We start from the raw sequence: 27,336 nt of genomic DNA on the forward strand, positions 1-27,336 counted from the left end.
CATGTATGTGTTTATGTGTATGTATGTTTGTGTGCATGTGTGAATGTATGTGTGTGTATATGTATGTGTGTATGTATGTGTGTGTGTATGTATGTGTGTGTGTAACCTTCTTCATCCATGCCTTTGTTACCTCTAGACTTGACTATTCCAATGCTCTCCTGGTCGGCCTCCCATCTTCCACTCTCCATAAAGTTGAGCCCATCCAAAACTCTGCTGCCCGTACCCTAACTCGCACCAAGTCCCGTTCACCCATCACCCCCTGTGCTCGCTGACCTACATTGGCTCCCGGTCTGGCAACGCCTCGATTTTTAAAATTCTCATCCTTATTTTCAAATCCCTCCATGGCCTCGCCCCCTCCCTATCTCTGTAACCTCCTCCAGCCCTACAACCCTCTGAGATCTCTGCGCTCCTCCAATTCTGGCCTCTTGCGCATCCCCGATTTTCATCGCTCCACCATTGGCGGCCGTGCCTTCAGCTGCCTGGGCCCTGAGCTCTGGAATTCACTCCCTAAACCTCTCCGCCTCTCTCGCCTCCTTTAAGACATTTCTTAAGACCTACCTGTTGTCCAAATATCTCCTTATGTGGCTCGGTATCAAATTTTGTTTGATAATCACTCCTGTGAAGTGCCTTGGGATGGTTTGCTATGTTAAAGGTGCTATATAAATGCAAGTTGTTGTTGCATTTGTGTGTGTATGTCTATATGTGTATGTATATATGTGTACATGTATGTGTGTATGCATGTGTGTGGGTGTGTGTATGTGGGTGTGTGTATGTGTATGTATATATGTGTACATGTATGTGTGGGTGTATATGTATGTGTATGTATGTGTGCATGTATGTATGTGCACATTTAAGTGTAAGGAATCTTACAACACCAGGTTATAGTCCAACAATTTTATTTTAAAATCACAAGCTTTTGGAGATTATCTCCTTCATCAGGTGAGTGAGTGAGTGAAAGGTTCTAGAGTTGTCGTTGGTGTTCAGACAGGTTAGCCACAGAACTGTTTCTGTGGCTAACCTGTCTGAACACCAATGACACCTTTGATTGGTGTGATGGTGTCCCAGCCTAATATAAGATATGCGATTTGAGAACCTTTCACCCACTCACTCACCTGATGAAGGAGATAATCTCCGAAAGCTTGTGATTTTAAAATAAAATTGTTGGACTATAACCTGGTGTTGTAAGATTCCTTACATTTGTCCACCCCAGTCCATCACCGGCATCTCCACATCACATTTAAGTGTGTATGTGTATGTTGGTGTGTGTGGGTGTGTGTATGTATGTATGTGTATATGTATATGTATGTGTGTGGGTGTATGTGTGTGTTGGTTTGTGTAGGTGTGTGTTGGTGTGTGTGGGTGTGTGTATGTATGTGTATATGTGTGTGTGGGTATATGTGTGTGTGGGTGTGTGTGTGTGTTTGTGTGTGTTGGTGTGTGTGTGTTTGTGTATGTGTGTGTGTGTGTGGAGGGAATTTATATAAGTTCTAACAAAAAAATTACAAGACAGAAAATCCGAATTAATAACACCAAGTTACTGGGCCAAGCACAGAATGAAGAATTATTTTGGAAATGTTCCCAGATAAATCTCAAAACCGAATGTTCACAGTGGGCCTCGAAGGGTTAAAGACTATTCAATGCCACAGAGCAGCGCTGTGGTGGAGGGAGAGTCTCTGCTCTCACAGATAAGATGGTCCTTCTCCTCCCCTTGCTCTGATGTCACTGCATGTCAGAGAGAGAGAATCTGCAGGAGGAGGATTTAACATCACTTAACTCACATCTAAACCTCCCAAATCCAAGGCTCGGGAAGCGGGGTCTGAAGTGAGAGCAAGCGAGGATCCCAGTGTCTGCAGAAAGCAGCCATGGGACTGGACGAGCTGATGGACATCCTGCAAACCGGCGACCAGGAAATCGTGCAGAGAGCTCTGCTAGAATTCAACAAAGAGGTGAGGCGCCTGTCTCAGAGAGAGAGAGAGAGCATTTTGCAGACTGGTTCTTTTTTTTTTGCTTAAATCCTTGCTCTCCTCCCTCCCCACCTCCTCTCTCACCAGAAAACAAGGAGCCTCTGTCTCCTGACTTGCTCCACGCAATCTTTTTTTTTTAGCAACACACCCTCAGCATTAAAATGGGCCAATTTTGACCCAATGCAATGTTGCAGTTAGTTGCACGCACAACAGAAAAAAAGGAACCCCCCCTCCTCAACACACAGCAGATATTTGCAACATGCAACTGCCATTCGATTTCCAAATCTAAGTGAATTAGCAAAATGCGACCTATTTGCTTGTTCTCCAGGAGGGCACATCTGGCAATGCAACGCAAGCGGCTATTTTTGGATCACTGGTTTACATATAACATAAAATCTACATTCATTAGGGAGTGAAACTGAGAGTTGCGCCGTTCTTATCTTTTTTTTGCTTTGTACAAAATGTATTTTTTTATTAATTCCCTCCCCCCCATTCAAATAAATCCGCAAACTGCTTTTTTTTTCATATTGTAAAATGTAAATCTGGCCTGAGATCCTAATCGGCTCTAACGGGTTATCTCTAACCTCATGATGGATAAATAAATGCAAACTCTGAATATTTTTGTATTGGGTTCAAAGGTGGGTTTTAACAAGCTTAATTGTATTTAAGATTAAGGAGTCATTTATCCCACCCAGAAAAAAAAATTAAAATATTTCATTTCACAGCAATCTTCCAAATTGATTCCCCGGTCCAGTTTTGTTTTAATACGGTTTTGTTTTTGTACGAGAATTAAAATTTTGCTGAGGGTGGTAACTCCCTATGGCAGGGTTGGACCTGCAAACAGATGACAGACAGAACAGGTTCATAAAGTGAGATTGGGGAGGATGGAGATCAAAGCAGTAACATGCATGGACCTCATGCTTACAAAATGCTGGGTTCTACTGAATGGCAGCCTGAAACTTCCCTGATCAAATTAAAGTGGATGGGAGCCTTACCCCATGCAATGCCAGAGGAGATCAGCGAGTGATACAGTATCGATAACAGTACCAATGGATAACAGTGACTTTATATGGGGTGAGAGTTCCACTTGAGCTCATTCAAAACTCTGCTGCCCGTATCCTAACTCGCACCAAGTCCCGTTCACCCATCACCCTCCTGTGCTCGCTGTCCGACATTGGCTCCCAAACCGGCAACGCCTCGATTTCAAAATTGTCATCCTTGTTTTCAAATCCCTCCGTGGCCTCGCCCCCCTCCCTATCTCTGTAACCTCCTCCAGCCCCACAACCCTCCGAGATCTCTGCGCTCCTCCAATTCTGGCCTCTTGTCCATCCCCGATTTTCATCGCTCCACCATTGGCGGCCGTGCCTTCATCTGCCTTGGCCCTGAGCTCTGGAATTCCCTCCCTAAACCTCTCCGCCTCTCTCTCCTCCTTTAAGACGCTCCTTAAAACCTACCTCTTCGACCAAGGTTTTGGTCACCTGTCCTAATATCTCCTTATGTGGCTCGGTGTCAAATTTTGTCTGATTACCCTCCTGTGAAGCGCCTTGGGACATTTTACTACGTTAACACTTTTACTATGTTAAAGGCGCTATATAAATGCAAGTAATTGTTGTTGTTTATTGTTGCAACATATAGCGACTTTGTAAGTATGTTCGTGACACTTCCTTAGTTTGGTATTTCTAGCGAAATGGAAATGGTGACCCAGGAAATCACTGCCTCACTGGTAGTAATACGAGCTCTGAGTGTCCCAGTGAGTGTCCGTGAACCACACGCAGCCCCTCCCTCCCCAGTCCCTTCAAACTGTCCCTTGAAGCCCAGGCAACTGGGTCCAATTTGCTCTCGTATTTCTTACTCGCTGGTTTGTCCCTGTTTGGATCTCAGGGGCCTGGAGTTTTGGACAGGGCTGTCCCTGATGGATAAATCTTAAATCAGAGCACCGCGGGCTGTCACTATCAGCCACTTGGGACACCTGCACGTTAATGGGAGCAGGGATTTAAACTTTACACGTGATCCCCAAGGCTCCATCGCTGTGGGATGAGGAAACTGGAGGCCAAGAATGTCTCCATCACTGGGTCTTCATCTACTCCAGGTCCAGCCTCACTATCTCCAACCAGGGGCGCTCCAGGATCTCCTAGCTTGGCACAAGGAGGCTGGAGAGATGGCAGGACTCGTCCCACAGCCCCACTGCACCTCTTTGTCGTGCCTGGGGAATGCTGATTTTCCGGATGGGACGGAAGAGGAAAATTCACCCGTCCTGCTCCAATTTCTCCTCGCCACACCTCTCCCACTGGCGTGCCCCCCCCCGAGCTCGTTTCATGCCTCCGCCCGTGAAAACCCTCGCCCGGTCCGCACCTTCTCCAGACTCCATCGCTGCCTGGTGAGAAACTGTGCCCTCGTGAGATCCTCTCAGATGGCAGCGTTGAGTTCCCTAGTTGGCCTCTCGGCAACCCAGTTCCCCTGGTGTCCTGGGCCAGTATTTATCGCTCAACCAACATCACTTTTTAAAAAACAGATGATCTGGTCGTTATAACATTGCTATGTGTGGGATCTTGCTGTGAGCAAATTGGTTGTCTCGTTTCTCTACATTACAACAGCAACTACACATCAAAACAAGTACTTCATTTGGGACATCCTGAGGTCATGAAAGGTGCTATATAAATGCAGTTCTTTCTTTAATATGACACTGCATTACCACCTGGGGATGAAGGCACGCAGGGATCACCTGCATTCGCCTCTCCCGCTGTTGTAACACACAAACTAGCACTGGGCTCTTCATGCACACCCTGAGCTCTTTGGGAGCGAGTGTAAAATATTGATATCTGTCCACATAAAGGTGTAAACACGATTCGGTGAAGGCGAAAATCAGAGGTTGGCAGATACTAGTGTTGCAAGGGATGTAGCAGTCTGCAGTGCTGCTTCAAGAGGAATCATGCAGCTTTTCCTGCAGAATTCACACAGTTGCATTGAGCATTGCGAGCGCTGCATTGCTCACCACTGCCAGTAACGCGGCTTTTGCAATGCTGCAAAATAAGGGATCAAGTGGATCCCTTGAAGAGTATAGTGATTGCCGGAGTAGAGTTAAGAGAGAAATCAGGAGGGCAAAAAGGGGACATGAGATTGCTTTGGCAGATAAGGCAAAGGTGAATCCAAAGAGCTTCTACAAATACATAAAGGGCAAAAGAGTAACTAGGGAGAAAGTAGGGCCTCTGAAGGATCAACAAGGTCATCTATGTGCGGAACCACAAGAGATGGGTGAGATCCTAAATGAATATTTCGCATCGGTATTTACGGTTGAGACAGGCATGGATGTTAGGGAACTTGGGGAAATAAATGGTGATGTCTTGAGGAGTGTACATATTACAGAGAGGGAGGTGCTGGAAGTCTTAATGCGCATCAAGGTAGATAAATCTCCGGGACCTGATGAAATGTATCCCAGGACGTTATGGGAGGTTAGGGAAGAAATTGCGGGTCCCCTAGCAGAGATATTTGAATCATCGACAGCTACAGGTGAGGTGCCTGAAGATTGGAGGGTAGCAAATGTTGTGCCTTTGTTTAAGAAGGGCGGCAGGGAAAAGCCTGGGAACTACAGACCAGTGAGCCTGACATCTGTAGTGGGTAAGTTGTTAGAGGGGTATTCTGAGAGACAGGATCTACGGGCATTTGGAGAGGCAGGGACTGTGCACAAAATTATGAGGGGCACAGATAGGATGGATACTAAGGAGCTTTTTCCCTTCGTTGAGGGTTCTATAACAAGGGGACATAGATTCAAGGTAAAAGGCGGGAGGTTTAGAGGGGATTTGAGAAAGAACTTTTTCACCCAGAGGGTGGTTGGAGTCTGGAACTCACTGCCTGAAAGGGTTGTGGAGGCAGGAACCCTCACAACATTCAAGAAGCATTTGGATGAGCACTTGAAATGCCATAGCATACAAGGCTACGGACCAAATGCTGGAATATGGGATTAGAGTAGACGGGGCTTGATGGCCGGCGCGGACACGATGGGCCGAAGGGCCTCTATCCGTGCTGTATAACTCTATGACTCTATGACTCTATGACTGATTAGGAACAGTCAGCATGGTTTTGTGAGAGGAAAATCATGTCTCACAAATTTGATTGAGTTTTTTGAAGGGGTAACCAAGAAGATAGATGAGGGCTGTGCAGTAGACGTGGTCTACATGGACTTTAGCAAAGCCTTTGACAAGGTACCGCATGGTAGGTTGTTACATAAGGTTAGATCTCACGGGATCCAAGGTGAGGTAGCCAATTGGATACAAAATTGGATTGATGGCAGAAGACAGAGGGTGGTTGTAGAGGGTTGTTTTTCAAACTGGAGGCCTGTGACCAGCGGTGTGCCTCAGGGATCGGTGCTGGGTCCGCTGTTATTTGTTATTTATATTAATGATTTGGATGAGAATTTAGGAGGCATGGTTAGTAAGTTTGCAGATGACACCAAGATTGGTGGCATTGTGGACAGTGAAGAAGGTTATCTAGGATTGCAACGGGATCTTGATAAATTGGGCCAGTGGGCCGATGAATGGCAGATGGAGTTTAATTTAGATAAATGTGAGGTGATGCATTTTGGTAGATCGAATCGGGCCAGGACCTACTCCGTTAATGGTAGGGCGTTGGGGAGAGTTATAGAACAAAGAGATCTAGGAGTACAGGTTCATAGCTCCTTGAAAGTGGAGTCACAGGTGGATAGGGTGGTGAAGAAGGCATTCAGCATGCTTGGTTTCATTGGTCAGAACATTGAACACAGGAGTTGGGATGTCTTGTTGAAGTTGTACAAGACATTAGTTAGGCCACACTTGGAATACTGTGTACAGTTCTGGTCACCCTATTATCGAAAGGATATTATTAAACTAGAAAGAGTGCAGAAAATATTTACTAGGATGCTACCGGGACTTGATGGTTTGACTTATAGGGAGAGGTTGGATAGACTGAGACTTTTTTCCCTGGAGAGTAGGAGGTTTAGGGGTGATCTTATAGAAGTCTATAAAATAATGAGGGGCATAGATAAGGTAGATAGTCAAAATCTTTTCCCAAAGGTAGTGGAGTCTATAACGAGGGGTCATAGATTTAAGGTGAGAGGGGAGAGATACAAAAGGGTCCAGAGGGGCAATTTTTTCACTCAAAGGGTGGTGAGTGTCTGGAACGAGCTGCCAGAGGCAGTAGTAGAGGCGGGTACAATTTTGTCTTTTAAAAAGCATTTGGACAGTTACATGGGTAAGATGGGTATAGAGGGATATGGGCCAAGTGCAGGCAATTGGGACTAGCTTAGTGGTATAAACTGGGCGACATGGACATGTTGGGCCGAAGGGCCTGTTTCCATGTTGTAAACTTCTATGATTCTATGATTCTATAAAAACCAACCCAACAACATAAAAGAGGGTCTGTGGATACTACAACCCAGCCTCCTGTGTTCAGAAATGCATGGGCGTTATTCAGGACTTCTGTAGTGAATCTGCACTAAACTGGGCATCAGGCAACTTTTAAAATTGTTCCTACCCCATAAAACAAACACTGCGTTACACACACCCGCTGTAAGACCCCGCTACACACACCCCTCACTAACACCTCACTGCACACACCCCTCCCCGTAACACCCTGCTCCACATACCCCACACTGTAACACCCCACTTCCCCACATCAGTGGGTCGTCTTACTTGATTTCGGGAAAATAACTCCTAACTACATTTCTGCATACTGCTTCTCAGCCTGGTGAAAACTTCCCTTTGCAGCCCTCTGTCTTAAAACATCTGACTGACTTCCTGTCTTTCTATCTCTGTGGTTTTTCACCCTCTGAAATGGATCAGAGACTTTTTAACACAATGGGTGTGAGGTATTTTAGTGAATGCTGAGACAGATTAATGAATTGCTCGTCATTTACAGTCTTTGGGGGAAACAGCATTAGTGGATGAACCAGCTTTCATATAAAGTGCTTTTTTTCTCTTCTAAACATGCATCAATCCACTTTGCTCTAAAAACCCATCATTTTAAAAGCAATTCCCACTTTTTCCAAACCCTGTTTTGTGAGAAAATCCTCCTTATTCATATCATCATTAGAGCAGAATTCCATGTGGATATGTGTCTCCCTGGGCTGGACTCCAGCTAGCATCTGTAAATGTGTTGGGGCTGGAGTCCAGCTGTTGGCTTGTCTGGACTGCAGTCTAGACATGGATTACTGCCTGCTGGGATTCCAGCATCAGTCCATCTTGGCTGTTCTGTGCTCCAACCATGTAACTGTGTGCCCGTCTGGACTGGGGCGGGGGTTCAGGTGGGAACCTGTCTGGGCTGAGCCTGGGTCCACACGTCCAGACTGAACTATGCTGTTCCCTTGTATCTGTGCCTCCGTCTGGGCTGGCGTCTGTTGCTGGATGACAGGACTCATGTGGATGATGTTACTGACATCCTTCAGACTACCCACTGTCTAAACTAACACCATCAGCTTAATGATAAACAGATTACAATTCGTAGCAATGAAAACAAGCCTAATCACCTGGGCTAATGGACTGAGCAGGATTCCCTCATTATACAAAAGAAGTGATACCACAGAGGGGGGGAAGAGTCAGGAATGTAGGACCGTAAAAGATCATTGTGATCTATCAACACTCAGTATGTGCGTGTCAGCTGTGGCTTAGTGGGTAGCACTCCTACCTCAGAACTAAGAAGGTTGTGGGTTCAAGTCCCACTCCAGAGACTTGAGCATATAATCTAGGTTGATACTCCCAATGCCAATACTGAGGGAGTGCTGTATTGTTGGAAGTGCTGTCTCTTAGATGAGATGTTAAAATGAGGCCCTATCTACCCTCTCAGATAGATGTAAAAGATTCTATGGCCCTATTTGAAGGAAAAGCAGGGGAGTCCTAACCAGCAATTATCACCAAAACAGGTTATCTGGTTGTTATCTCATTGCTGTTTGTGGGATCTTGCTGTGCGCAAATTGGCTGCTGTGTTTCCTACATTACAACAGTGACTACACTTCAAAAGTACTTCATTGACTGTAAAGTGCTTTGGGGTGTCGTGAGGTTGTGAAAGGTGCTATATAAATGCAAGTTCTTTGTTTAGTTAACCCTGTCTAAGGAACACAGGCTTAGAAAAGTTATCCTATCATAAAATTAAAACATCATTTTTTTTGGAAATGAGGAGCGTTTCTCCATATTCTTGGCCTCTTTGGTGCAAATAATGTTTTTCTCTGTGTTTTTCCCCCAGTATGCCCAGTGCTTCTTTTTCAACGCAGAGGAACGAGAGAGGAGGAAGGTGAGTGAAGTGGGACAATTCATCAGGGTTGGCAGCCCAACAGGGTAGGGCAGCGTATTAGTTACACAAGACAGGCAGGCTTAATGTCTGATCCGAAAGACGGCATCTCCGACAGTGCAGCACTCCCTCAGTACTGGCACTGGGAGTGACAGACCAGCATTATGTGCTCAAGTCTCTGGGTTTGAGCCCTCAACCTTCTGATTCAGAGGTGACCGTGATCCACTGAGCCAAGGCTGACATCTAAAGGTCTTAAAGCCTAGCTCCACGTCATGGCCAAGAACTCAGCCATAGAGCTTTTCTGGGACTGTGGGCGAGTTGGGAATTCTCTTAATTGCTTAAAATACAAATACATGCTTACACAGTTGGATAATACAGTACAAGCACACTAAAACTCAAAACTAAGACCGCAATAAAAAGGGAGGGAGCTAACAGAATTATATACTGGTAACAATTTAAGGCCTTGCTAGTTCATAGAATTACATAGAATTTACAGCACAGAAACAGGCCATTCGGCCCAACTGGTCTGTGCCAGTGTTTATGCTCCACACGAGCCTCCTTCCATCCTAGTCCATCTAACCCTATCAGCATATCCTTCTATTCCTTTCTCTCATGTACTTATCTAGCTTCCCCTTAAATGCATCTATGCTGTTCATCTTGACTACTCCATGTGGCAGCGAGTTCCACATTCTATCCATTCTCTGGGTAAAGAAGTTATTACTGGTTCAAAGATAGTATAAAGTTTACGGGCTTGGTGTCAGGGCAGGAGAGAGACATGAGTGATCTCAGAAGGCCTAAACAACACACCAAGCTGGATGAGCTGAAGGGTCTTTTCTCATTCCCACATTCTTTAATTATTTTTTATGAAGTGCTATATTTTCTCCCCAGTCTCCCTGGGCCTTCACAGGCCAAGCATTGACTGCAGCCCAAGGCCCTGGGCCTTCACAGGCCAAGCATTGACTGCAGCCCAAGGCCCTGGGCTTTCACAGGCCAAGCATTGACTGCAGCCCAAGGCCCTGGGCCTTCACAGGCCAAGCATTGACTGCAGCCCAAGGCCCTGGGCCTTCCCCAGTGTTGCTTTGAATTTGGCGGCTAAGGCCCACGTTCCCTCCAGTGGAGTTGTTTTGGGGGAATTGAATCTTTGCCTCTACTACATGAGGGTTGCCAACCCTCCAGGATTGCCCTGGAGTCTCCAGGAATTAAAGACTAATCTCCAGGACACTGCCGGGGACAAAAACCCAGGAGAAAAATCATAGGTGCATTAGAACAATTGTGCTTTTTAAAAAATGTTCTTTGAACTCTTGAGTTCTAAAAATATTGGACATGGGGGGAGAAAAGGCTGTTTGACTGACAGTCAAGAATCATCCAATCGGTTAATGAAAAGTCTGTTCGCTTTCTGATTGACCATGGGAAGACGGGGGCTTTACGAGGATGGGCGTGTCGGGCGACCAATGGCAGGAGCGTGGGGGCGGGTGGTTGGAGACGGGAGGTCATGTGATGACACCTCCAGGAATATGCCCAACCAGAGTTGGCAACCCTATGGGTGATGTGTGTTAGTCCTGCAGTGAGCTACATTTCTCATTCCTATATCCTTTGGTTCTTGTGTTGTGAATGTTGTGATCAATGGTTGGGCAGGTGGCTGAGAGAGGAGAGTAAAACTGGACAAAATACAGTCAGCCATTTTAAAGAAGTAGCCATCTGTCTAACTATCCAGTCGTACATTCGTGATTCAGACGGGAGCCTTCAATACCTGTATCTGGTTCATGAGGATCAACAATACCAACAACTTGCATTTATATAGCGCCTTTAACATGGTAAAACATCCCAAGGCGCTTCACAGGAACGATTATCAAACAAAATTTGACACCGAGCCACATAAGGAGATATTAGGACAAGTGACCAAAAGCTTAGTCAAAGAGTTAAGGATCGTCTTAAAGGAGGAGAGAGAGGCGGAGAGGTTTATGGAGGGAATTCCAGAGCTTAGGGCCTGGGCAGCTGAAGATCACCCAGCAACCTGTGGATGGGAAAACTGTAGGAAACTAAAATCTTACAATGAGTCAACGAGATGTCTTTTAACTTGTTTAATTTTTGCATGTTTACTTCCTCCCCACGTTATCTCGGCAGCTCCAAAAACTGGAAGAGGTAAAGAAATCCCTTCACTTCTTAGTTGCCGGTTTTTGCGACTAGACAATTGCAAGCCGTAGAATTGTACAACTCCCTCCCTCAGCATCGTGACTGGCTCCCAGCCAGTGATCTAGAGCAGTCTTCCCCGCTCTGTCCATCCCATATATCCCGCTTGCTTGCTGCACTGTACTAACGTGACTCTGCTGTAATGGCCGTCCACCGGCGGAAAATTGGCCTTTTATGTTTTTCTCTTCGGTTGGGTTTTCTTGGGCCGCTGATGGTCATCATCTTGCTGGTACCTCCTTTGATATTTGCTTCCAGTATTCCTGATTTGAAAGACGATAAATAGTGTGGAAGGTCCAAATTCAAGATTTAGCAATTCTCTTTTTGCTGATATGATTGTAGAATATTTTTGAGAACTAACCCCAGCCCTCATCAGTCTGGGAATTACTGACAACCATGTGGGTCACTCAATTGGACTTTCTACCAACACCATCTTTCCCCTACAGACACCGTCTCACCCGTACAGACATAGTTTCACCCCGAGACACCCTGTCTCTCCCCTACAGACACCCCGTCTCTCCTAGTGATTCAATGGGGTGTCTGTAGGGGAGAGACAGGGTGTCTAGGGGTGAAACTATGTCTGTACAGGTGAGACGGTGTCTGTAGGGGAGAGACGGTGTTTGTAGAAAGTCCAAATACTTTGCATCCAGTGAATTCCCTTTGTTCAATATACTGGGTCAATTCCTTGGAGAGGAATTCAACTAAATTAATCCAGGTTGCCTCCACTTTACAATTTTTTTCTTCTCGCTGGCAAGGCCGGCATTTATTGCCCATCCCTAGTTGCCCCTGGAGAAGGTGGTGGTGGGCCTTCTTCTTGATCCGCTGCAGTCCGTGTGGTGACGGTTCTCCCACAGTGCTGTTAAGTCGGGAGTTCCAGGATTTTGACCCAGCGACGATGAAGGAACGGCCGATATATGTCCAAGTCGGGACGGTGTGTGACTTGGAGGGGAACGTGCAGGTGGTGGGGTTCCCATGTGCCTGCTGCCCTTGTCCTGCTAGGTGGTGGAGGTTGTGGGTTTGGGAGGTGCTGTTGAATGAGCCTTGGGGAGTTGCTGCAGTGCATCCTGTGGATGGTGCACACTGCAGGCACGGTGATGGAGGGAGGACACTACAGTTAATAGTGCTGGGTGGGGCTCCGCTCCTGATGGCTAGCCAGTGACCCCTGCCCTCTGTCTGAGGTGCTGGGTTTTTCTTATCATTGATACTGAGGCTGTAAAACTCCTAAGTGATGAAGCTTTCCAAAGGGATTAAGGTCACTAAGTCGGACTGACTGACGCACATTGGCTCATAAGCTGAGTCGGGGTTTCTCACACGGGTCTTGCTCCTTGCTCCTGAACGGTTTTGGCTTCAGAAGGTCCGGAGTCAGCTGACCTCAGCCAAGGGAGTCTCTAGAACGTGGTGATAGGCTCTGGGCCCCCCTCGGTTAGGGAGAGGGGAAACAGGCCACGGTTCTCACTACAGAGTGAACTTGCCTTTTCACAACCTCAGGATGTCCCAAAAGCACTTTACAGCCAGTGAAGTACTTTTGAAGTACAGTCACTGTTGTAATGTAGGAAACGCAATGGTCAATTTGCGCACAGCAAGATCCCACAAACAGCAATATGATAATAACCAGCTAATCTATTTTTAGTGATGTTGGTTGAGGAATAAATGTCGCCCAGGACACCGGGGAAAACTCCCCTGCTCTTCTTCGAAATAGTGCCATGGGATCTTTTACGTCCATCTGAGAGGGCAGACGGGGCCTTGGTTTAACATCTCATCTGAAAGATGGCACTCCCTCAGTACTGCACTGGGAGTGTCGGCTTGGATTATGTGCTCAAGTCTCTGGAGTGGGACTTGAACCCATGACCTTCTGACTCAGAGGCGAGTTACCCACTGAGCCACAGCTAAGATTGTGTAAAAGTACAAGGATGTTTTCGGATAAGCAGAGTATGGGTTGTGGTATACTTCAGGGAATCTGCTTTTCATTTACAAAAGAGATGGACATGGGTACAAGAGGAGAGAGATCAAAGGTTTTTCTGATGATGCCAAATTAAAGGGCATGGCAAACTGTGAGGAAGTCCGCAGGAGGATGTAGAGGGGTTATTGGAGTGGGCAGTTAGGTGGCAGATACAGTTCAATAGAGAGAAATGCGAAGTAATATATCTGGGTGAAAAAGAACAATGAACAGGACTGTGTCCTAAATAGTATGATTCTTAACAGAGAGATCGAGGGGTCTAGATGTTTAAAGGTGGGGCAGCAGGTAAAAAGGCTGTGGAAATGCTTAGTTTTTTTTTAAAAAGTGCATTCTCAGGATGTGGGCATCGCTGGCAAGGCTGGTATTTATTGCCCATCCCCAAGTTGCCCTCGAGCAGGTGGAGGTGGGCCTTCATCTTGAACCGCTGCCGTTTTTACCATAAAACCGAGGAAGTAGGAACATTGGAACTGGAGCAGGCCATTCAGCCCCTCAAGCCATTCATGGCTGATCTGTACCTCAACTCCATTTACCCGCGTTTGCTCCATTCATGGCTGATCTGTACCTCAACTCCATTTACCCGCGTTTGCTCCATATCCCTTACCTAATAAAAATCTATCGATCTCAGCCTTGAGAGCTCCAATTGACCCCCAGCATCTACAGCCTTTTGGGGGAAGAGAGTTCCAAATTTCTACTCCCCTTTGTGTGAAAGGGTGATGGTGACTTTGTAGTAGATATTGGTTAGACCACAGTTGGAGTACTGCTTGCACCTCTTGAGGGAAAGGTATTAGAGCCACAGAAACAGCACAGTGAAGATTCACTGGAAACGAAACCATGAATGAGAGATTATAGTTATGAAGAAGGGCTTGACACAGTCAGCCATTTCCACTGGAATGGAGAAGATTGAAGGGGAGAACTAGAGAGGCTCTCACGGTTATGAAAGGGTTTTGAGAGAGTAAACTGTAAAAGATCATTGGCGAATCAGTATCAGGGGACGTAGATCCAGGATGATCACCACTAGAAGGAAGGAAGAATCTAGTTGTAGAGTGTTGGACTTCCCTCTGCCTTTGGTAGTCATTGTTACCCATGGGTTCTTGACCAGGCTGATGACTGGCACACACCCGTGCAAAGATATATCCGTCACTGTTATTTAAAGTACGCGAGCGTTTACCTGTACAGCGAAATACAAATTTCCAAGTGCTATTCTTTATGTTTAAATTATTATTTAATTTTATCGTCCTTTTCCCCCCACCCTCCTGCCGAGATGTAAAGCTCGGAGTCTGTCTCTTGTTTGTTTTTGTTTCCTGTCCCTTTTTCAACCTGTTCATCGGCTTACACCTTGTTGCTGTGCGTAGTTTAAGGAAGTGAAACATATGGAGTACTTTGGCAGCTCAGATTCCGACTATGATTCCGACCGATCCGAGGACCCGGAAGTAAAGCTGAGAGAGGTAAGAGGCAGCCCCGTCGTCCCTGAGCTGCCTTCGTAGGGGATAAGCTCAGATTTGTGATTTAGGTCATTCTTTCTCCATTGTTAGTTATCCCAGTCTTCGGATCTGTCTGGCCTTCACACCTCTGTAACCAGGCACGCGGTCTGCTGCCAACGCCCTCTGTATTTGACGACCAAAGAGTGCTGGGTGCCAACCTGGTATGACTCGCCCTTCTGATTCCCAACTGCTGTGTTGGCCCCGGCTTAGAGCCTGGCATTGCGATTGGCACCTTGACAGGGTCATTGTGCGGTTTAGATTGCCCCTTCTGAAGCTCAATGGGGTACATTTTCAACTCTCACCCCCCCCCCCCGCTCCCGGCAATGGGTGTAAAACCAGTGTTGCAGATTGGCATCTCGTTATACCGGCACAGGCACGATGGGCCGAATGGCCTCCTTTTTTGTGCTATAGAAAACGCCCAAATTTTATTTCCATTGATCAATTGGAAAAGAAAATCGGGCAGCTCATCGGCAATGTTGGTATCACACCCGGTCGGCTAGTTGAAAATGTACCTCTGTGATTGGCTCTCAGCCCTCAAGGTGCTAACCCACTGATATAGCCCCACATTGGATGGTGTCACCGATGGATCTGCCAACCATTATACCGTGCTCAGTCATTAACCTGCATGGAATAGCAGGCATTCCCTACTCTCAGAGCACTTACTGCAACTCAACTGAGAGGAAATCCAGCCACAAGCAGTAAAGATGGAGGTTACCATGGTAACCTGCTATGATCACTGTATGAATTACCATGAAAAGAGGCACAGTTCCTGGGGGAGGAAGCAATCTGGTGATCCCCTCAAGATTTATACCACGACTTGGGCCATTAATCTATAGCCTATAACTTCGGAGCATCTCAATCACTCTCTCTCTCCTCTTACTCTCCCCTCTCTGTCTCTCACTCCTTCTTTCTCTGTCTCTTGTGTGTCTCATTCACTTTGAGTATGTCTCTTTCTCTCTCTCACCTCTCTTTCAGTGTCTCTCTCTCACCTCTCTTTCAGTGTCTCTCTCCCCCTCTCTTTCAGTGTCTCTCTCTCACCTCTCTTTCAGTGTCTCTCTCTCCCCCTCTCTTTCAGTGTCTCTCTCTCCCCCTCTCTTTCAGTGTCTCACTCTCACCTCTCTTTCAGTGTCTCTCTCCACCTCTCTTTCAGTGTCTCTCTCCCCCTCTCTTTCAGTGTCTCTCTCCACCTCTCTTTCAGTGTCTCTCTCCCCCTCCCTTTCAGTGTCTCTCTCCCCCTCCCTTTCAGTGTCTCTCTCCCCCTCTCTTTCAGTGTCTCTCTCCCCCTCCCTTTCAGTGTCTCTCTCCCCCTCTCTTTCTCATTTCTTCTTTTTCTGGGTGTTTCTTTTTTTTCTTTCTCTCCCTTTCTCTCTATCTATGTCTCTCACCCTCTATCTCCAGCCCTTTCTTTTTGTCTTTGACTTTCACTCTCTCGCCATCTGTCTCTGCCTCCAGCCCACTTTCTCTCTGTCCGTCTCTGTCTCTGTCTTTCTCTCCAGGTTGTAGATGGAGGAACCTGGAACTTTTGTAGGCATAATTGGTTGCAGTGTGAAGGAAATCTGATTTGGATTCAGCTCGTGGCACTCTGTTACAGTTCAGAACAATGTAGTTTTTGGAACAAGGTCCTGATTTCTCGATCATATGGAGCAGTTTAGCACTGACCCTGCTCTCGGCAGTCAGGCCAGTTCCTGCTCATCTCCTTCATCTGCTCCACAGACCTGACATAAGGCCATTATCATTAATGACCAATCATTCCGACCTTTAACCTGAGCAAAAGATTCCGCTTCCTGGAAAAAAGTGGATTCTACGGAATTCTGGAAAATACCAAATGAAAAGAAAGAATTTGCATTTATATAGCGCCTTTCACAGCCTCAGGACGTCCCAAAGCATTTTACAGCCAATGAAGTACTTTTGAATGTAGTCATTGTTGTAATGTAGGAAACACGGCAGCCAATTTTGCGCACAGCAAGATCCCACAAACATCAGATAATGACCAAATCAAATTTTTTAATGATGTTGGTTGAGGGATAAATATTGGCCAGAACACTGGGGAGAACTCCCCTGCTCTTCTTCTGCTAGTTTCGTGGGATCTTTTAGGTCCACAAGAGAGGGCAGACGAGGCCTCATTTTAATGTCTCATCCAAAAGACGGCACCTCCGACAGTGCAATGATTTCATGTTCACTTTGTTGAGAAACCTAGCCCAAGGACCATTGTGCAGGACGCCACCATATGGAAAGGAATAGGAGAGAAAACAAGGAAAACCAACAGGCTTGGGTTTTAAGAGCCTGTAGATTGTCGGAGGAAGACTGAAGGAGATGAGGAACGTTACAGTACACAGCATAAAGTGGGGTCCGTAATCAGACTGAGTCTCCTATCAGTGAAACCTGCACCTTTTTGCTTGCAATGTCTAAGTTAATCTCAGAGTTGACCTTTACCCTTTCGTTGTGACGTGATCAGGAGTGGGTTAGAACGTTGAGGCAGGTCTAATCTGCCGCTCGGCATTACACAGAATGTACAGCACAGAAACAGGCCATTCGGCCCAACTGGTCAATACCGGTGTTTATGCTCCACACGAGCCTCCTCTCACCCTACTTCATCTCACCCTATCAGCATATCCTTCTATTCCTTTCTCCCATATACTTATCTAGCTTTCCCTTAAATGCATCTACGCTATTTGCCTCAACTACTCCTTGTGGCAAAGAGTTCCACATTCTCACCACACTCTGGGTAAAGAAGTTTCTCCTGAATTCCCTATTGGATTTATTAGTGACTATCTTATATTTATGACCCCTGGTTCTGGTCTCCCCCACAAGTGGAAACATCTTCTCTACGTCTACCCTATCAAACCCCCTTCATAATCTTAAAGGACCTATATTAGGCCACCCCTCAGCCTTCTCTTTTCTAGAGAAAAGAGTCCCAGCCTTTTCAGTCTCTCCTAATTGTTTTAACCTCTCTGTTCTGGTATCACCCTAGTAAAATTTTTCTGCACCTCCTCCAGTGCCCCTGATATCCCTTTCTAATAAAATAACTCCAGCCTCCTCCTCTGGGGGTTTTTTTTCTCTCTTTCAGAAAATTGGCGAGTTAGTTGTCAAGTTCTTGGAGCGCGACCTTCAACCCTCCTGCCAGCTGGCCAGCCTGGAGGCCATTCGCATCCTCTCCCGGGACAAGCACGCCCTGGCGCCGTTCGCCAGGCGAGAGACTATGCGGACGCTGGCGAGACTGGCGGGGATCGAGCAGCGAGAGGAGCGGGGGCCGAGGGAGGTCCTGGACGTCGACGTGGCCTCTGAGGCATTGAAGTGCCTCTGCAACACCGTCTACAACAGCCCGGCCGCCCAGGAGGTGGCGGGGGAGATCCGCTTGGTCGAGGGCCTGGCCGAGCGCCTCAAGCTCTGCAACGACGGCGGCGGGACGGCCGGGCGCGGCGCCCGGTTCTTCGAGCTGCGGCTGACCTTCCTCCTCACGGCCCTGCGCCTCGACGTCCGGAGGCAGCTGGCCCGCGAGCTCCATGGGGCGGCCCTGCTGACCGACGCGCTGGAGGCAGCCCTCGGCCTGCGGTGGCTGGACGTGTACGAGGTGGCTACGGTCCGCCACGGGCCGGCGCTCCAGCGCGAGGAGACCGAACGCGCAATGGAGGTTCTAAAAATCCTCTTCAACCTCACCTTTGACACCAGCAGGCGACAGGTGGACGAGGCAAGAAATTGGGGTCTCATTTATGGGCGGGCACGCGGGATCAAAGGTCATCGAGCAGGGTGGGGAGGGAGGGATGTTTGTCAACTCGTCGCCCAGTGATAAAAAAATAGGACTTGCATTTATATAGCGCCTTTCACGGCCTCAGGACGTCCCAAAGCGCTTTACAGCCAATGAGGTACTTTTTGAAGTGTAGTTGCTGTTGTAATGTAGGGAACGCGGCAGCCAATTTGCGCACAGCAAGATCCCACAAACAGCAACGCGATAAATAAACAGGTGACCTGCTCTTAAAGCAGTGGGCAAAATAATGTCCTTTAAACGCGTTGAACCTTTCGGCGCTAACGCCACCAATAGCGCTCGGCGTCCGTGACATTTATCCGCTCTGCCACCGGGAGGAGCTGGAAACCTTCGGCCTGTCCCGTTTCTAACTGACGCGCCTTGTGCCTACAGGAAGACGCGGCTCTCTATCGTCACCTGGCGGCAATCTTGCGCCACTGTTTGTTGACTGACACTGATAGCAAGGAGCGGACGCAGGAGTTCCACGGGTAAGAAATCGCAGCTCCGTACGGTCGCGCTCTCAAAAAAAAAGCTCTCATTTTACTCTGATCCTTATTTGTTTTGCTTGAGGAGACACCTTTTTATAAATTTGTATTTTCCCCTCCTCCCCTCTCCTCTCCGCTCTTTTCTTGGGTGGGGTGCGGTTTAGTTTCACACCACCCCTCCCGTACCTGGCCTAAGTGTCCACTTTTCACGAGGTGAGCGTAAAGAAAGAGCTTGCATTTATATAGCGCCTTTCACGACCTCTGGACGTCCCAAAGAGCTTTACAGCCAACGAAGTGCTTTTAGAAGTGCAGTCACTGTTGTAATGTAGGAAACGCGGCAGCCACTTTGGGCAGCCCAGGTTATGAGTGGAAGGGGCTGTTAGATTGTGTGGGCGTCACAGACGAGCTTTGAGACTGCTCCCGCCCTGGCCTGACCTCCATACGTTGCAGCAGGTGGGTTCACTGTGTAGGAACCCTGGCTGGTTTTTATTTAATCTCCTAGCCCAGGGTTGGTGTTGAAGGTGATCAGGCTGCGATTGGGTGAGCTTCAACTGCCCTTAAAAGCTTAGACTTGGGAGCGGAAGGCGAGTTTGAGGGCTGGGGCTTGGAAAGAAAGAGCTTGCATTTATATAGCGCCTTTCACGACCTCAGGACGTCCCAAAGCGCTTTACAGCCAATGAAGAACTTTTCTGAAGTGTAGTCACTGTTGTAATGTAGGAAACACGGCAGCCAATTTGCGCACAGCAAGATCCCACAAACAGCAATAACCAGATAATCTGTTTTTTTAGAGATGTTGGTTGAGGGATCAATATTAACCCAGGACACCAGGGAGAACTCCCCTGCTCTACTTCGGAATAATGGCCCTGGGATCTCTTACGTCCACCTGAGAGGGCAGACGGGGTCTTGGTGGTAATGGGAGATTATGATCAGCCGTCTTGACAGTGAGGGGCATTTGTTTGTATAATTGGGTCTTGATTATTTTTATACTGAACCCCCTTCCCCTCTCTCTCCTCAGCCACACCGTTAACCTCCTGGTGAACCTGCCCCTGATGTGCTTGGATGTGCTCCTCGCCCCGAAGGTGGAACCAGGATCGGCAGAGTACATGGGACTGAACATGGACACGGTGGAGGTTCTGCTGGACTTCATGGACAAGAGATTGGACAGGGTAAGGGCGAGGGTTCGGGACAGGAATAGGTCAAAGAGCAAAGGTCGCCGCAGAAAGAAACCCAGGGTAAGGTTAGAAAAACCAGGGGAGGGGTTGGGAAGAATCTGGCCACCGTGAGGTGTGGCACAGGCTTGATGGACCAGCTGGTCTTTTCCTGCCCGTTAAGTTCCTGCTTTCCTTCTGCCTGATGCCCTCCCCTTCAACCTCAGGAAAGCAACACTTTGGCCCCCTGCCCCCCCCCCGCTCAGTGTCCTGGGTTAAACCTGAGGGAAAAGGGAGCAGATGACACCTAGTCTTCGACGGGGAAAATGCCCCAGGGCCTTTCATGGAGTGAGGTGGGAGGGGGCGGGAGAGACGGAAGAGAGATGGAGAAGAAGAGGTGGGGACATTGACCGAGAGATCCAGATGGCAACGGTGCAATTCCGGAACCTGAGCTTAGTTAGATGGACACGACCTTGCACGCTGCCTCCTCACACTTGCCGGCGACCTACGACCTGTGACCCGCGGCCGCTAACGGGCGGGCCTCGGTCCTTTGCCTCTGCTGCGTAACGCGTTACGTAACTTCTCCCCTCAGGGCCTGAAGCTGAGGGAAACACTGACTCCGGTTCTCAACCTTCTGACGGAGAGCTCGAGATTCCACCGGGAGACCCGCAAATTCCTGCGAGCGAGGGTAAGAGCACCTCGCAGACATTTTCGATTCATTCCATGTCTTTGCCTCAACTTGGCTTGCGTTCCATCGAGCACATGAGGGCGAAAGGAATAGAAGGATATGCTGATCGGGATGGATGAAGGGGGGGGTGGGAGGAGGCTCGTGTGGAGCATAAACGCCAGCACAGACCAGTAGGGCCGAATGGCCTGTTTCTGTGCTGTAAATTCAATGGATTTTTAATATGTAATGTAAGAGGGCATTATCTTAAATTTAGAGCCAGGCCATTTAGGAGCAAAATCAGGAAGGAATTTTTTCACACAATGGGTAGTGGAAATTTAAATTTCTCTCCCCCAAAAAAGGCTGTTGATGCTGGGAGACATTTGGAGCTTTCAAGACTGAGATGGATCGAATTTTGTCGATAAGGTTATCGAGGGATATGGAGCAAAGGCGGGTAAATGGTTGAATTAAATCAGCCATGATCTAATTGAATAGCAGACCAGGCTCAAGGGGCTGAATGGCCTCCTCCTGTTCCTACATTCTGATTAAGCTGAACTCCCGAGTTGTTGCTCAGGGTTTCTCTGGGGTCCAGAGGTCGGTTTAGATGTTAAGATAGAGCTACGATGAACCCGACCTGCCTCTTTCATCGTTGCTCAGGCACTCCATTTGGGGAAGGCACATCCTGAAGTCAGTTCGAGGCGGAGAGGTTTAGGGAGGGAATTCCAGAGCTTAGGGCCGAGGCAGCTGAAGGCACGGCCTCCAATGGTGGAGCGATGAAAATCGGGGATGCGCAAGAGGCCAGAATTGGAGGAACGCAGAGATCTCAGAGGGTTGTAGGGCTGGAGGAGGTTACAGAGATAGGGAGGGGGCAAGGCCATGGAGGGATTTTGGGCGAGAATTTTAAAATCGAGGTGTTGCCGGACTGGGAGCCAATGTAGGTCAGCGAGCACAGGGGGGTGGTGGGTGAACGGGATTTGGTGCGAGTTAGGATACGGGGCAGTAGAGTTTTAGATGAGCAAGGAGGAGGTTAAGGCTGTGCTAGTGGAGGCTGTGGCCTGATTTCGTTTATCTCCTTTGCACCCCCCACCTCTCCCGGCCCCTCCCCACGTGCAGGTCCTGCCCCCGCTCCGGGATGTGAAGAACCGCCCTGAGGTGGGGGAAGCTCTGCGTAACAAGCTGGTGCGCCTGATGACACACATCAACACCGACGTGAAGCACTGTGCTGCGGAGTTCCTCTTCGTGCTGTGCAAGGAGAACGGTGAGTAACCGTGGCGATGACGGGATGGAGGGACGAAGCCACAGGCCACCCCACCCCCCCACCTCGCGTGGGAGATTTTCTCTTCACGTAGAATAGAATTCCATCAATTTTTACAGCACAGAAACAGGCCGTTCGGCCCAACTGGTCTCTGCCGGCGTTTATGTGGCACAGTGGGTCGCACTCTGGCCTTTTTGAACAGGAGGTCGTGGGTTCAAGTCCTGCTCCAGAGACTCGAGCACATAACCCAGGCTCGGGTTCCTAATGCAGTACCGAGGGAGCGCTGCACTGTCTTACAGATGAGACGTTAAACCGAGGCCCTGCCTGTCCCCTCGGGTGGATATAAACGATCCTACGGCCAGTATTTCGAAGAACCGCAGGGGAGTTCTCCCCGGTGTCCAATAGTTATCACTAAGAACGCATTATTTGGTCAGCATCACATTGCTGTTTGTGGGATCTTGCTGTGCACAAATTAGCTGTTGTGTTTCCTACATTACAACAGTGTCTGTACTTCATTGGCTGTAAAGTGCTTTGGGATGGCGTGAAAGGCCCTATATAAATGTATGTTCTTTATGCTCCACTCGACCCTCCTCCCACCTGGCCTCATCTTCTAGGTCCCGTTCCCTCTCACCGACCAAGAGGGTAGGTGGGTGACCTGCGCCCAGGCCTCGAACACTGCTGCCCCTTCACCAGCCAGTAGGAGTTGCCGGAGAGCAGTCTGGCTGGTTCACCCGCTGACCTTCCCCCTCTCTCCGAGCGACAGTGTCCGGCTGCTGCCTCGCGCCTCCCTCTAACGTGTGACTGAGCTCACAAGTTGACCATGTGGGGGATTAGAGGGGAGAAAGAGGGGGTGGAAGAAAGAGGCAGGGTGAGGTGCCACGGGAGAGAGGGGCTGCCTTAGGGCCAGACGAGAGGGACAGACCGTGTAGTGGCTTCAGGGCACAGACACCATTAAGACTAGCTTTGGGGGTCTGGGGCTGAGGAGTGAGGGGTCAGATGAGGTATGGGTGATATGCTGAGTGATGGACAATATGCTCTCAATCTCCCTGTTCCTCTCTCATCCTTTTTCTGTCTCTCTCTCTCTCTCGCTCCCTGTCCCCATTTCTCTCTTTCTGTCGCTCTCTCCTCCCCCTCTCGCTGCCCCTCCCCCTCTCGCTGCCCCTCCCCCTCTCGCTGCCCCTCCCCCTCTCGCTGCCCCTCCCCCTGTTAATGTGCTTCCTCTCCTCCCGCAGTGTCCCGTTTTATAAAGTACACGGGATACGGGAATGCGGCTGGGCTCCTGGCGGCTCGAGGCCTCCTGGGAGGAGGAAAAGGAGAAGGAAAATATTCCGAGGACGAGGACTCGGACACGGAGGAATATAAAGAGGCGAAACACAAGTAAGCAAACTCCAAGCAACGAGCGACCGGATATTTAAATAATAACCAGGAGGTGTGGGGGAGGGGTGGAGATTCGCGCTGTTTCTCTTGCGTTTAATACGGATCATTAAGCTTCTTCTCCCTACACCCCCCCCTCCAGTATAAACCCAGTGACGGGCCGAGTGGAGGCGAAACTCCCGAACCCCATGGATGGGATGACGGATGAACAGAAGGAACATGAGGCCATGAAACTCGTCAGCATGTTCGACAAGCTGTCCAGGTACGTTCGAGAGGCAGTGCCTGTGCGAGAAAACTGAGGCACGGCGGTGATCAGACGTAGAGCGGCCCCTGACCCCTCCCGGCCCCCGACCCCAGACCCCGCCCTCCCTTCCCAGACCCCGCCCTCCCTTCCCAGACCCCGCCCTCCCATTCCCTGACCCCACCCTCCCTTCCCCTGACCCTGCCCTCTCTTCCCTGACCTCACCCTCCATTCCCAGACCACTCCCTCCCTTCCCCTGACCCCGCCCTCTCTTCCCTGACCTCACCCTCCATTCCCAGACCACTCCCTCCCTTCCCCTGACCCCGCCCTCCCTTTTCAGACCCCTCCCTCCCGATCCCTGACCCCGCCCTCCCTTCCCCGACCCCGCCCTCCGGTAGGGTCGCTATGAAGATGCGATGGCTGATATTCCTTGTTTGTGTTACGGTCTCGCATGAGTTATCCTAAACTGTAAATGAATAGAGTCCTGCGTTCAGTTCTGGGCACCGCACCTCAGGAAGGATATATTGGCCTTGGAGGGGGTGCAGCGCAGATTCACCAGAATGATACCGGGGCTAAAAGGGTTAAATTATGAGGACAGGTTGGATAGACTGGGCTTGTATTCCCTGAGTATAGAAGATTAAGGGGTGATCTAATTGAGTTATTTAAGATGATTAAATGATTTGATAGAGTAGATCGAGAGAAACTATTTCCTCTGGAGAGTCCAGAACAAGGGGGGATGACCTTAAAATTAGAGCTTGGCCGTTCAGGGGTGATGTCAGGAAGCACTTCATCACACAAAGGGGAGTGGAAATCTGGAACTCTCTCCAACAAAAAGCTGTTGAGGCCGGGGGTCAATTGAAAATTTCAAAACTGAGATTGATAAATTTTTGTTGGGTGAGGGGATTAAAAGATACGGAACCAAGGCGGGTAAATGGAGTTGAGATACAGATCAGCCTTGGTCTAATTGAATGGCGGAACAGGCTCGAGGGGCTGAATGGCCTCCTCCTGTTCCTGTGTTCCTAATGCACGTTTATTTCTATATCCTCACAGGGAACAAATCATCCAACCAATGGGAGTAGTCTGTGATGGGAAACTCACCCCGTTGGACGAGACGGTGCAGCAAATGGCGGAGCAGATCTCGTTGCACTCGGACTCAGACTTGGACTTGGACTGAAATCATACGAAGAATTGTAAATAATCTCCCATTGGGCCCCAGCTAGAGCTTGGGACAGTGCGACAGGCATGAATGTAATGTGAAGATAGTCCTTGAAGGGGGAAAATAAATGCACACACAAAACCCCTGAGATGTTACAAGAGTAAATAAATCTTAACAGTGTCCCTCTAGCAGAGGGAAGGGAGAGCTGAGCAAGGGATAAACCTCTAGATTTTGGGTCTTGCTCTAATCTCTGCTTTTTGGACCCTCCTCACATCTCAAGTCTGGGTTGGGTCTCTTCTCCGGGGTTGTCGTCATTGGTCAAGCCCAAAAATTTGCAATCAAGGGGAAGCTTATCTTGCAATTGGAGACCCTTCTCTCACCACAGACTCCCAACCTCTCTCCAGGTGACAAGTCTCCTTGGGGGTAAAATTGGCCTTCGCCAGTCGTGAGAAAATCGTGCGCAGTGTAAAATGTGCTCGTGATTCGCTATGAGTGTGTTTTCATTCTACCGGTGAAGGCCAATTTACCGTCTCACCCCCTCCCCCTGTCCGTCTCTCTCTCCATTAAGTCACTCCTTAAAACCTACCTCTTTGACCAAGCTTTTGGTCATCTGACCTAATAGCTCCTTATGTGGCTCGGTGTCAAATTTTTGTCTGACTTACGCTCCTGCGAAGCTCCTTGGGACGTTTCGCTACGTTAAAGGCGCTATATAAATGCAAGTTGTTGTTGATACCGTCATGGCCATTTTTATCCTCCCTTGACCCTCCTCACATCTTGCACACTCGCCCTCCCTTCTCCCTGCATCCTCATTGTGTCCAAACCAAGACTCATTGCTCCACCTCCTACTCTGACTCATTCTCTCCCCACCTTCCTCGACCCTCCCACCCTCCTACAATCTGAGTTCACCCTCAAGCAGTCGTCACTTCTCACTTTAACGTGTCCTCTCGCTTATTTTCACTGCCAGTGGCCTCGAGTTCTGACGTGTGTTTTGCCGCTGGTGAAAACGATGATAAAAACATCACGAGACGCCCAAGTGAAATAGAAAGAAAGAATTTGCATTTCTATAGCGCCTATTCACAACCTCAAGACGTCCCAAAGCGCTTTACAGCCAATGAAGCACTCTTTGAAGTGTAGTCACTGTTGTAATGAAGGGAAATGCGGCACCCAATTTACACACAGCAAGATCCCACAAACAGCAATGTGATAATGACCAGATATCTGTTTTAGTGATGTTGGTTGAGGGATAAATATTGGCCCCAGGACACCGGGGAGAACTCCCCTGCTCTTCTTCGAAATAATACCATGGGATCTTTCACTTCCACCTGAGAGGGCAGACGGGGCCTTGGTTTAACGTCTCATCCAAAAGCCAACACCTGCAACACTCCACTGGGAGTGTCAGCCTGGATTTTGTGCTTAAATTTCCTGGAGCAGGACTTGAACCCACAACCTTCTGACTCAGAAGGCAAGAGTGCGACTCCCTGAGCCACAGCTGACACGTCTAGGGGATGTAATTGATATCCCAAAGAAGCCAAGATATCTCAATATCATTCTCTTCCCCCTCTGCCAGCTCCTATCACTCGTCACTCTTCCATTTGGTCTTCCCGTCCACAGCCCCACAATCTTTGCTTCGACATCCCAAGTGGGCCTTTCCCAGCTGGGCCCCATCCTGTTACCTGAGGGTACCAACCTTCTTGCCAAAACGTGCTGTTATTCCCACAGGCTTCTCCTCATTCGCTGCACTATTGGTCAACCCTAGCCTCTCCTGTACATATTTCACAGATGGACTGCCCACTGACTGGTAACTGTTGTACTGCAATATCCTGGTGTCCACAGTTTGCAACTAAACTGACCATTAAAAGGTCCACAAGACATGCTCAGTAGCAATGTTTCAGTATTCAGATATTAGACTCTTTTTAAATTTATACAGTAGATATACAGAGGGTGTAGAATATGACAAGTTTGGTCAAATGTATTTACTTCCTTGCCGTGGAACTTAATAAACAGTTGCATTTGTAACCCTTTGTGTGTTCACTTATTTGCACACTCATTGTGAGCAGGCTCGTCCTATAGTGAGTAACCTTTACTTGCCTTGCTGCTCCCCAGAGCTTTCCTCATGTGTTCCTCTTAAGCTCAAGTCTCTGGAGTGGGATTCTTGGACCCACAACCTTCTAACTCAGAGGCAAGAATGCAACTCACTGAGCCGCGGCAGCCAACAGAGGCCCCAGACTGACGGAGGGTCTCATGCCCCAACATCTTGCGCCCACCCCCCCCCCCGTCTCCCCACTTCATAGATGTTGGCATGGAGGTGATTGGCCAGGGACGAGTACAGGTCATGGGTGACACGCACGCTCTGGAGACCCATGCTCCTGTTTTGTATAATTGTAACTGCCTGTCCTTTTCTGGACAAACGTATTTCCGCTGATGTAAA

The 27,336-nt window shown here is 48.6% G+C and overlaps 1 protein-coding gene across 2 annotated transcripts; it reads left to right on the top strand.

Moving 5' to 3' along the window:
- Window positions 1-1,739: 1,739 nt before the first annotated feature.
- Window positions 1,740-26,924, top strand: LOC137305506 (synembryn-A-like). Of its 2 annotated transcripts, XM_067974358.1 has the most exons (10): window positions 1,740-1,946; window positions 9,174-9,221; window positions 17,911-18,531; window positions 18,979-19,073; window positions 20,086-20,236; window positions 20,811-20,906; window positions 21,996-22,140; window positions 23,370-23,514; window positions 23,654-23,773; window positions 24,803-26,924. In XM_067974358.1, exons 1-10 carry the CDS (start codon window positions 1,863-1,865, stop codon window positions 24,924-24,926), a joined length of 1,629 nt encoding a protein of 542 aa, XP_067830459.1. In that variant the 5' UTR covers window positions 1,740-1,862; the 3' UTR covers window positions 24,927-26,924. The 2 variants fall into 2 exon arrangements, with proteins under 2 accessions (XP_067830459.1, XP_067830460.1); XM_067974359.1 differs by lacking the exon at window positions 9,174-9,221.
- The last annotated feature ends 412 nt before the right edge of the window (window positions 26,925-27,336 follow it).

The sequence above is a fragment of the Heptranchias perlo genome, chromosome 40, assembly GCF_035084215.1.
Source record: "Heptranchias perlo isolate sHepPer1 chromosome 40, sHepPer1.hap1, whole genome shotgun sequence".
Classification (NCBI taxonomy): Eukaryota; Metazoa; Chordata; class Chondrichthyes; order Hexanchiformes; family Hexanchidae; genus Heptranchias; species Heptranchias perlo.